General features: G+C 34.3%; 1 protein-coding gene across 2 annotated transcripts; it reads left to right on the forward strand.

Moving 5' to 3' along the window:
- The first annotated feature begins 761 nt into the window (after nucleotides 1-761).
- On the forward strand, nucleotides 762-8,991 carry LOC107020408 (chromatin remodeling protein EBS-like). Of its 2 annotated transcripts, XM_027917252.1 has the most exons (6): nucleotides 762-1,056; nucleotides 2,461-2,803; nucleotides 2,922-2,990; nucleotides 4,380-4,506; nucleotides 7,881-7,997; nucleotides 8,587-8,991. In XM_027917252.1, exons 1-6 carry the CDS (start codon nucleotides 984-986, stop codon nucleotides 8,611-8,613), a joined length of 756 nt encoding a protein of 251 aa, XP_027773053.1. In that variant the 5' UTR covers nucleotides 762-983; the 3' UTR covers nucleotides 8,614-8,991. The 2 variants fall into 2 exon arrangements, with proteins under 2 accessions (XP_027773053.1, XP_015076242.1); XM_015220756.2 differs by lacking the exon at nucleotides 7,881-7,997 and having other exon boundaries at nucleotides 765-1,056.
- The last annotated feature ends 2,735 nt before the right edge of the window (nucleotides 8,992-11,726 follow it).

The following is an 11,726-nucleotide window of genomic DNA, read 5'->3' on the forward strand; positions in this document are numbered from 1 at the left end:
TTTCAATTTTAAAATTATTAAATATTTCTTTTACAAATGATTTCCTTATAGGATTGAACGCTTCGAATTATTTTTTTCTTTATGTGTTTATAATAGTATCCATCTTAAAAAAAATATTTTAAGAGTTGCTAACTTAACATGATATCAGAATGAAAAAACTTTCTTTCACTGACACTTACCATAGATATATAACGTTTTAGATATTTTATGATTAACTTTGTATCTAAAAGACAAGATCGATCATGGGAGAAAAAAATGATTCACGACCTAAGTAAGTATAAAATGTCTATGCAAATGCGTCAACCTCATTACTTAATTAAATAACTACAATCAAACACCCAACATGTCTAACCACTTCTGTCAAAATAAATATCATTTTGAATTTACGCCACCAATTTCTACAACACTCAACTAAGTTACTCCATTTTCAACATTATTACATTATGAATGTTACATCGTTGTGCTTAATTACATTTGTTATTTTATCAACAATTTCCAATATAAACACGAAAACACACACACACACACACACACACATATATATATATATATATATATATATATATATATATATAAAACCTACTTTTTTTTAATCCAAACAATTGTAATCTGACAACACAAGTCAATAGCAGTAGGAGTGTTTTCTTTAGTTAGTACTATTATATAATTATTACTTAAGTAACAATGTTTTTTTTTAAAAAATAATATAGGTACTAAACTATTTTTCCAAAAATAAATAAATAATTTTTTTTAGTAATGTTTAATAAGGTTTGGCATACAGAAGAATAGACCCTCTTTCTTCTCTCTGTCTGTCTGTCCTCCATTTGGTAGCCCCAATTCTCTGCAACTAGGGTTTCTGCTTCTCCTCAGCATTTCCATTTCTCTGCTTGCGATCTTCATCTCTGTGAAGATTTCACAACTGGGTCAGTCGAAATTCTTGAAAACAACAAAAGATAAGCAAAAAAATTGAATCTTGATTCTTGATGGCAAAGACTAAACCAGGGAAAAAGGACCTTGATTCTTACTCTATCAAGGGTACCAACAAAGTCGTACGAGGTAATAAAACCCTTCTGGATTTTATCTTTATGTTTTCTGATGCTTTGTTGTGTGTACGTTTGAGGCAAATGTTTCATCTTTTTTGTGCCCTAGAAGTTTCTGTTTTTGGGGTTATCTAGAAAGTATCGCCTTTTCAAAGTATCAGCAGATTGCCCCCTTTATTTAACTGGAAAAAGAGTTTAACAACTTGTCTATTAGCTTGATAGATAAAAACATATAATATAAAGAGTTAAACTTTGTAATGATCCCTTATATACGAGCGATTGAAGGCAAGGATTATGCCGTTGATATTCAACTCGAGTGCAGTTTAATGGCGATATTCAACAACAAAAACAACTCCACCTCAATCCCAAGCTAGTTGGCATAAGCCATATGAATCCTCGCTAATCATGTTGCTTCATTTTATACCTATGGAAAGAAGGAAATGGGACACAAAGTGGAAAACTCATTTTATGGTGACGGTATCTCCTTCTCATTGTCTTTGTAGACTGGCTCCTTTGTTCAACTGGAAAGGGAGCTTAAGATGTTAATAAAGGATTAAACTTTGTAATGATCCCTTATATTCGAACAATTCAAGACGAGGATTATTACATTGTTATTCAACTCAAGTGCAGTTTAATGAATCTCTAAGGAAATGAGTTAGTCCGCAGCAACAAAAACAAATCCTCCTTGCTAATCATGTTATTCCATTTTAGACCCATAGAGCAATAAGGAAATGAAACACAAAGTGGACAACTTGGAAACTAAACTAAATTGACATCGACATTGACATTGACATGGCAAATGACTCTGCAGTTTTAATGAACTCCAGCAGTGATTTGGATTTAAGCTTCAGCAGCAGCCGAAGATGATTTCATAGGGAAGAGATTGATAGAGAAGGAGGAGGAAGTAGGAAATGCGGTTAGATTCGGGAGAAACATAGAAGAGAGTAATAGTTTTCTTTCCTGATTGATACATGACACCCTACCTTGATGTTCTTTATGTTTGTATTGTTAACAAAGGGATTAGCTAATTGAGTCGTTGCTGATCATATGGCTCCTAACATACCCATTTGCCCTCTTAAGTAGATCATTAAAATTGAATAGATAAATGAATTTGAACTCTTAATTTTACCATTTTCAGGAAAAAAAGAAGAAGAAGGAATTTGAATTCTAAAAAATTTGTGGAAGTCTCTAAAGAACAATTTTATTAGTGTACAACATCTCGGAATGTCTCAAAATAGAAAGAATGCTGAATAAATTTGAATTTAGGAGTATCTTTTGTAATGGATTCCTGTGTAGTTGATTCTATTGTCTTCATAACTTATTCAATTTTGCTTTTAGTTTGCTCTATTCCCTGACAATGTTGTGGACATTCGGTTATCTTTAAAAAGCATTTACATTTCTGTTATTGTTCCATTCTCAGTTGGTGATTGTGTATTGATGAGACCATCCGATTCGGATAAGCCCCCATACGTGGCAAAAGTAGATAGAATTGAGGCAGACCATCGCAACAATGTGAAGGTCCGAGTTCAGTGGTACTACCGCCCTGAGGAGTCAGTTGGTGGACGCAGACAGTTCCATGGGGCTAAAGAGCTGTTCTTGTCTGATCACTATGATTTTCAGAGTGCACACACAATCGAAGGGAAGTGCATAGTGCACTCCTTCAAGAACTACACAAAGCTGGAGAATGTGGGCCCTGAGGATTACTTTTGTAGGTTCGACTACAAAGCTGCTACAGGAGGGTTTACTCCTGATCGTGTTGCTGTGTGAGTTCTTCATAGATCCACTATAAAATTTGATAAATTTATTTTCTTGGTGTAATGTTAAAGACGTCCTTCTGTACTATTCGCTAACATGCTGATATTGAATGATTTGATTTTGAAGGTATTGCAAGTGTGAAATGCCCTACAACCCGGATGATCTCATGGTACAATGTGAAGGGTGTAAAGACTGGTACGCATGTTACTAAATACTTTCCTTTACATATTAGCATATCTTTATTCTTGTTTGCACGGAAACCAACAAGCAAGCTTGCATTTTGTGCTCGAAAATTTAGGTTAAACAGTAAATTGAGAGAGAAGGATGTGTCTTATTAAGTTTCTGTAACTTCATCTATTGAACAGTTGTAAAGACAGATAAATGGCCACATGACCAACATCCAAGGACACAAAACATGAAAATGCAATAAGAGATTGCCACATTACCCTTCCTCTCTCTATTATCTCCAGATGTACAATTGTCATTTCTGAGATATTTTTGGAGTTATCACATCATTGTTGTCCACTATCCACATTATGTTGCTCTAACAACTTGGGAAGAGCTGCTCTGCAGTTACTTATTTTCTATGTTTTCAGCCTATTTTTTTATTTATTTAAATTGTGTTGCACAAATAAAAAGGCTATTGTAAATTTGCTAAGTTCTAAGTTATCATTCTCAAAAAAAAAAATTTGCTAAGTTCTTCAAATTCCTGCCTGAAGTCTAACGAATACTCTGACAAGAACTGAAAACTCTTTATGGGTTGAATTTGAAGGCAAGATGCCCCTAGATGTTTATACTGAGAGAATGGGTCTAATAGATGAATATATTGCCAATTGTCTGAGAATGATTGGTCTATCAGATTGTACTGGATCTATAGATGACTAAGTTCCTTTAAGGGCATTTATGCGAGAGAAATGATGAATATGATCAATCATCTGAGTCAGTTGGGTGTGACGTTGATCAACAAAATAGGAAAAAGTTTGAGACAAGAAAGGATATTCTAAATAACCTTCTCATAAAACAATTCTTGTGAAGTTGGAAAATATACACTCCCTCCATTGGCTTTTACTTGTCCACTATGACTGAAAGTAAACATTTAAACTTTTACTTGTCACTTTTAGCATATCAAGGGAAAGTACTCTCTTCCGTGTTTTACCTTCTACATCGATTACTTTTTCCCAAAATCATTTTTCAAGACCTAAGACTAAACATCAATTAAGAGGTCTGCAAAGTCCAATCTGGACAAGTAAAAGTAAGCGAAGGAATAATTAAAAAGGGTGTGTGAATTTTCCATATTTGGTTGAGCTCATAGGAACATAAGAGGGAGGAGAAGACAACATTACTGTGGAGTGGAGGTGTGACAATTCTTTAGGCTGTAATTGCCTCTACTTGTGTTGAGTGAAATTCTAGTTGTGTTGTTCAACATCATGGATCTGAGGGAGGCCTGAGTTGGTCATTAAGTTCTATTAAGCTTAAGCTAATTGTCTGTGTTATGTTTGTTTGGTAACTATGTTTTTAAGAACTTCTTCAATGGTATCCATTCTTGTAAGATGGTCTTATTTTTTGTATGCAATTTTACTGCAGGTTCCATCCTATCTGTATGGGTATGACCATTGATGAAGCAAAGAAATTAGACCCTTTCTTGTGTTCTGACTGTTCATCGGAAGATGATGCTAAACGACCCTTGAACTCTTTCCATGTTGAGCCAAAGGTAAGAATCTGTTGTATACACTTGATAGTCTGAGATGTTCCAGTATTTTTTATTCTTTTTTGAAATTGATAAATTGCATTCATCAGCATTAAGGATATGCTGGCCACCTCCAAAAGTGAGCAATTACAAGCTTACTATCAACTCTACAATCTGATCTACATATTCTATACAAAGTAGTTTACACCAAAGAAGTAGAGTTTCAATACAATTCCATTTTATTTTATGTATGATTGGACCTATCTTTAAAGCATCTCCCATTTCTTTCCTTCCATATTGACCACCATATACATGATGGTATTAATCTCTCTTTTGACTTTTACTTCCTCCCCTCCTATTCCAGCAACTCAAAAGATCCGATGTGTGCTCTGGCATTGTCCAGCTAGTGCTTGTTTTGTTGAGGAAAAGGTTCCATAGCTGGGTGGTGAACTTACAATGTAAAAATAGATGCTTATTGGTTTCCCCTGTTCTGTTGCAAAGAAAACACCTGGGAACTAGTTGTCTACCTTTCTTTTGTAAGACTTCTTGTGTAAGACTAGCTCTCCTAATCACTAACCAAGTAAAACCTTTCACTTTGGCGGGCATGACACTCTTCCAGAAGTACTTCCAAGGATATTTTGTTCCCTAGTCATCTCATGTAGTCCGCTGTTATATGCACTTTTGACTGAGAAAACCCCATCCGTGCTGAGTTTCCACAAGACCCTGTCTGTAGCTGTTGGGGAATGGAAATTTCACCTAATGTTCCTAGCAGAGCTGCCACCCTCTCTATTTTTCCCAATCATTAAGCATTCTCCTAAATGATATGTTCCATCCCTGCTCTGTCCAATCAGGATTCTCACAAATTAGGAACAGATCTGGGAAAAGATCCTTGAGAGAGGTTTGATTAACCCATCCATCCTTCCAAAATTTTGTTTTGTTTCCATTCCCCACTTTGAGATATAAATTTGCTTCCATCTCTGCCCAAAGATTTCTAGATTTCTGATTATTCTCCACACACCCACACCATAAGGTTCAGAAACATTCTCTGTACACCAGGGCTTTATTTCACCGTACTTCGCTACTATAACCTCCTTCCATAGAGCTCTTTCCTCACCAGTGTATCTCCATAGCCACTTCATCAGTAGAGTCTCATTTTGCAACCTCAAATTTCTGATTCCCAGCCCACCTCTTTCTTTGCTGGGAAGTACAGTCTTCCAGTTTACTAGACAATAACCTTTCCCTTCTTTATTTCCATGCCACAGAAAGTTCCTCCTTAGCCTGTCTAACTTTTCCACAACTTTTGCTGGGATTGGAAATAAAGACATCACATAGGTGGTTAAGGAATCTAGAACAGAATTTATCAAGACCAGTCTTCCACCTAAAGGTAAATACTAAGCTTTCCACCTAGTTAATTTCCTTTCAGTCTTTTCCAGGATACCCATCCCAGATGTCCAGTGCCTTGTGATTGCTACCCAGAGGCATGCCCAAGTAAGTGGTAGGCATTTGATCAACTCTACATCCCAAAATATTTGCCAAGTTTTGAATCTGCTGGACTTCATTAACAGGGAACAAACTGCTTTTTCCCCAATCTACTCTCAACCCTGATACAGCTTCAAACAAAACCAGAATCACTCTAATGTAACTAATTTGTTCAGCTACTGGCTCACAGAAAATGAGGGTGTCATCTGCATATGGCAAATGACAGATTTTCTTCTCCTCCCCCACTCTTCCTGCTACTTGGAATCCTCTAATCCACCTGTTTTGTTATGCAATCTTCATCATGCTATCAAAACCTTCCATTGCTAGAATGAAAAGGAAAGGTGAAAGTGGATCACACTGTCTCAACCCTCTTTCTGATGTAAAAAAACCCACAGGTTCTCCATTTACTAGAACAGAGAGCCTGACTTTTTGATACAAAATTCAATCCACTTCACCCATTTACCACCAAAGGCATTGTCTTTCAAGTCAACAAGTCAGTTAATGTCATTATTATCAAAATCAGATTTAACTAATGGCCTTTATCTGTTTGTGATAGAGATGTGATGGTAATGTTTGCTTTCATATTCTGTTCTTATATGTAGCTGGTCGTTAGTTTATTTACGTCAAAAGAGAGTGATGGGGTCTGTAGGAAGTGGAGGATTGCATGTTCAGTCACTTGATTTATGATAGTATGTCAGGCTCCTTCACTTTAAAGGAAGGAGAAGGCTAGGACTGAGAATAGGATCTACTTAGGTCATGATTCCTAATGTATGAGACTAATGATCAAGATCAATGACTAATAGTCTAATACCATCAAAGTTGATATTTAGTCATTGGATTGCATTTTGATAGTTTGTCTCGTCACCATAGTTGAAAGGAATTCCATAGTTTTATCATGTATGGATAAGAAGGAAAATGAATGTAAGGAATGAGGGTGTTCATGGTTTGGTTTGGCATAGTTTTTATCTAAACCAAAACCAAATCAATTATGTGGATTTATTATAATGTATACCTAATTAGTTGTTTTTTGTTTTGGTTTTGTTGGTGTTTTTGGACTCTTTTTCTCACGAAATTTATTTTATTGAATCTACCGGATGGAAGGACACAATATCTTATATGCAGGTATATGTTTAACAAGAATCAGATAAATTGATTGAGTTATCATCCTTTGGAAGATTTATATTGATATTGATAAATTGCACTATGAGATAAACAACTATTCACTTTCATAAATTAAAAAAAAAACTTGCATCACTATGTGAGAGGTTGGCTGTAACGGGCGTGAGGAGGGTGAGGTGATTAGGCAGGATATGACACAACTTGAGCTCACTAAGGACATGAAAGCTTGATAGGAGGGTGTGGAGGTTGATAATAAGGGTTGAAGGTTAGGAGGCAGTCGGGCGTATTTTGTTTCCTTTCCGAGCGTATTAGTATTTTTATTATTGTTTTCCTTTTTCTTTTGATTTCTACCACTACTTGTTTCTTTTGTCTCAATATCTTCGGATCTTCTTTTTGTTGTTTTTGCTTGTTGCTACTGCCTTTTTGTCCACTATTCGTTCAGTCAGCAGTTGAGGATGTATTTGAAACCACCTCTCTACGACTCTACGTGCTCAAAGGTAGGAGTAAAGTTTGCGTACGCTCCAACTTTCCTGACTTCACCAATGGGAAAACATTGGTTTGTTTTTAATTCACCTCAAGGTTAAAATCTTTAACAAACATTAACAATACTTCCTCAGTCCCATTTAAGTATCGTAATTTGACTTATGCCAAACTACAAATTGGATAATAATGCATGAGATGAAGTATCATTTTATGTAAACAAATGGTATAATGAAGATAATAATAAATAATGAAAATAATAACTCTTTGATGAATCTGAACTTCAATAAGAACACTGGATGTGTTGTCTTATTGCATAGTCTTGGAAGAAGTTGCTGTCGAGGGAAGTGGATATATTTCAAAACAAACCAGGAAAATTGATTTGGGACAAGCAGTGTGTAATTGCTTACTTAGAAGCAGCCCATGATAAGGTGCAGGTATCCCTATTTTTATGGTATTTTTAAGTCCACTGGGTTTCTGTACCAGCTGAATTTTTTGTGTACTTGTGCTAGTATCTCTTAGTTATTGTGGTGTCAGACATTGAACATTTAATGAAAAATTAAGTCAAAAGGAGAGAGAATTGCTGGAAATGGCTGAGGTGTTGTAGGTAGTGGATGAATGGCTGTTGATGCGAAGAAAACAAAGGGGTTAAGTTGGGGAACTTTTAGTTGTCATATGAGACTGGCTCTGATTGAAGCCTCTTCCCTGCCTATGGCAAGTAGATGTTGGATAACAGATATTAATGGAAAATAAGAGGGTCATTGCTAGGTAATTGGATTTGGCATGCAGGCTGGCTGTTAGATTGGTTTGATAATCTGGCTGAACGAAAACAAGTTGTGATATTTATCCAAATGTGTCTTATTTCTGACACACCGATGAGTATTCAGACTCGTAATATGCATGTACATATTTCTGTGTGCTTTGAGCGAGAACTACTTGAAATATAGTCTTTTATGAATCTTAAATTCCAATTTGTCTGTCGCTTGTGAACATTTTAGCTAAGTCATTTCTGATTCAATGGCCTAGGTGGAGTTGAAGCGCAGGAAGAGATAGCAACTTGACTCTTTGAGAAGTGGGAGGAGGTACGCTTTTTCCTGCGTACTGTCCGAGATGACATATGGAATGGGATTCATGATGCAGAAGTGCTTGTACAGCTGAAGTATGGAGTTACTAGCTTTTTGGTTTCTGTAATGTCATTATGACTTTTCAGAGCAAGCTCATATTTCTAAAGCATCTTCAAACTCCTTTAGAATTTGTATGAACTAAATTAACCAAGGGCCATTGTAGACCTTTGTAGTATATTTGCCTTGTTAACTTATCAACCCAAGTACCTTCAGGAAGGTAACCAAATGTTGAAAAGAAAGTTAAAAACCAAGATGGTCTATCGATAGCGTGTTTGTCCAAACTTTTAAAATCTGCTTATTTTGGAAATTGTGTTGTTTCAAAACAGTATTTTTGGTGAATTTGCTTATTTTGAAATTGTGTTTTTCAAAAAGTATTTGTGGTGAGAAACCCTCAAATTTATAAAATACTTTGAGTAGCATTAGTGTTTGCCTAAACTCTTTTAAAATAGTGTATTTTTCTATGAAGTGCTTTTCAAAAACACACTTTTTGGAGAGATTACTTCTCTTAGCTTTTGAAAAATATTTTTCATAGCTTTTCAATTGTTGTGTAGAAAAAGGAAATTAGTGAAATGACATTGAATAGACTTAGAAATAATATTATTCACTTGCTGGATTACTCTCAATTCCAAGAGGACTTTTTTTGTATTTTTCGTTATGTTATCATGACCTCTTTGCTAAATGATTAACAACTTTGAATTTTTTTATTATTGTAAAGAAGTTTACTTATTGTTATTGTGTGTTCTATGTGTGGTTTTCTTTATATTTTTAAAATAATTTGAGTGAGTTTTTTTGCCAAACAATAGTAGACTGATGTGAAAATGATGCACATTATTGTACTCAATTTCAACAACTTAACATTTTATTGTTTTTCATAAAGAAAGACTCCCTTACCCACCCTCCACTCTCCCCACTAAAAAATATAACTATTCTTTATTTAAATAAATGAAGAATTTTTTTTATAGATATACCTAACAAATTCTGCTCCAGAAACGATTATAGGGGCAGCAATTTTACAATTTTAAAAAACACAAAGCCGTTAATGATGTTTAAAACCAAAACGGATCTTGCTGCTTGGGCAACGAGTTGTCTGTTTTGGTTAAAAGAATAATTTGAGTGACCCTTTATAAATTTTGAAAAAGAAAAAAAAAGTGACTATTTTGGCCTCGGATTCCAACTTATTGGATCAATTAGTATTCTAAAATGCCATGTCTAAAAAGGAGTTCAGAGCTTAAAGGCTATAAAATATTAACAAAAATTTATGTAACATTTTATATTAACCAAAACGGTAAAATCGCTGGAACAACAGGCAAAATGTGATTTTTTTATTTTTATTTTTTAAAATCAAATCGCTACCTTGGCAGCGATTTGAAAAAATTTTTTTAAATTTTTTTTTTTTAGAAAATCGCTGCCTAGGAAGTGATTTCCATTTTAAAAAAAAAAATTAAAAGAAAATCGCTGCAGCGATTTTCAATTTTTTTTAAAAAGAAAAGGCAGCGATTTTCATTTTTTTTTAAAAAAAAATTGTTTGAAATCGCTGCTTGGCAAAAATTTACATTTTTTATTAAAAAAAAAGAATTTTGTCTGAAAATCGTTTGGCAGCGATTTTACATTTTATTTTAATTTTATTTTTTGAAAATTGCAGCGATTTTCTTTATTTTTTTTTAAAAAACAAAATTGAAAATCGCTGCCTATGTAGCGATTTGAATTTATTTTTAAAAAAAATCACATTTTGCAAAATCGCTGCAGTAGCAGCGATTTTGCCTTTTTCGGTGGAGTAAATCGCTGTTGTTCTAGCGATTTTGCCGTTTTGGTTGATATAAAATTTTATATACCGTTTTGAAATTTTTGTTAATATTTTATACCCTTTAGGCTCCGGACTCTCTAAAAAGGGTACAAAATTAGTAAACGAGATATCTATATTACAAAAATAAAATATAAAAATACCAATTACTATTCTAAAGATGAACTACATTGCTACCCTAATGCCATAAACATAACAAAATCACCAATACCCTCAATACTATGAAACATTTTACATGGAGAACCTATGGTGATTTGGGATGGACATGTAATATGTTGTGGTAGGAAAGTTCTCTTATGTTAAAAATATTGCGAAAACTTATTCTTAAGCAATGCATTACATTACATTACATAATAGGTATGTTTTGATAAGAGCTACACTTGTTAAAGACTATGTAAATCTCTTATTAAAACTAAACTTGCTTTCTATATAACTTCATGAATTTATCGTATCTAATGAGAATCCTAAAAATGTGATCCCCCATTTGATCTTGATGAAGAAACAACAATGATAATAACAAGGTCATCCAATGACTCATCATGTTATTATCAATTGTGTTAGTAACAATGCCTTTATAGAACTGAGATATACATGAAGGACAAGAGGGAGTTGCTCGAATGATAAAAACTCCTTACTTCCAATCCAACGTTCTGAATTGAGTCATCAAGGAAGCAAAAAGGATAGAAGCTCCTACGGAGGGATAAAAAAAAATGTAAAGGTAAAGTAAATTTACACGATGGACTGCGAAAATTGAGGAGTGTATATTTTAGAAATTTGACAGGGTATTTACTAATGAAGAATTTATTAATATCTTGCATCTATTGAATTGAAGTTCATTCTTTTAGTATGGAATTAGACCAATCTCCATTACATGTAGTGTGCCACACAAAGGAGGAGCCTATCATAAAGCCTTTTAACTAACTTTTGGGCAAAACATCTTCTTTCATGGATGTTACAAAAGAAAATTGGAAACTAAATCTAAGAAGATGAAGTAAAATCTTTCACAGATCTAAGACTAGTAAGTCTTAGAGTGCGTTTGGTACGAAGCAAAATATTTTGCGGAAAATATTTTCCAATTTCTTATGTTTGATTGGGTTAAATGTTTTCCAAATTAACTCATTTTTCTCAAATTTAAGGAAAATTACTTCCCTTCAAAACTGAAGAAAAACATTTTCCAAAACTCTCTTCCAACCTCCCTACCCACTCCATCCCCTACCAGCCCCCACCCTACCAGCTCCCCC

Source organism: Solanum pennellii, chromosome 5 (assembly GCF_001406875.1).
Source record: "Solanum pennellii chromosome 5, SPENNV200".
Taxonomy (NCBI): domain Eukaryota; kingdom Viridiplantae; phylum Streptophyta; class Magnoliopsida; order Solanales; family Solanaceae; genus Solanum; species Solanum pennellii.

What these genes read in the sequence shown, in the direction of transcription:
- LOC107020408 (XM_027917252.1), top strand. Translation starts at nt 984, where the DNA reads ATGGCAAAGACTAAACCAGGGAAAAAGGACCTTGATTCTTACTCTATC. An exon ending in ACTCCTGATCGTGTTGCTGT is followed by an intron (nt 2,804 to 2,921) that starts GTGAGTTCTTCA and finishes TTGATTTTGAAG; the next exon opens with GTATTGCAAGTGTGAAATGC. An exon ending in CTTTCCATGTTGAGCCAAAG is followed by an intron (nt 4,507 to 7,880) that starts GTAAGAATCTGT and finishes CTTATTGCATAG; the next exon opens with TCTTGGAAGAAGTTGCTGTC.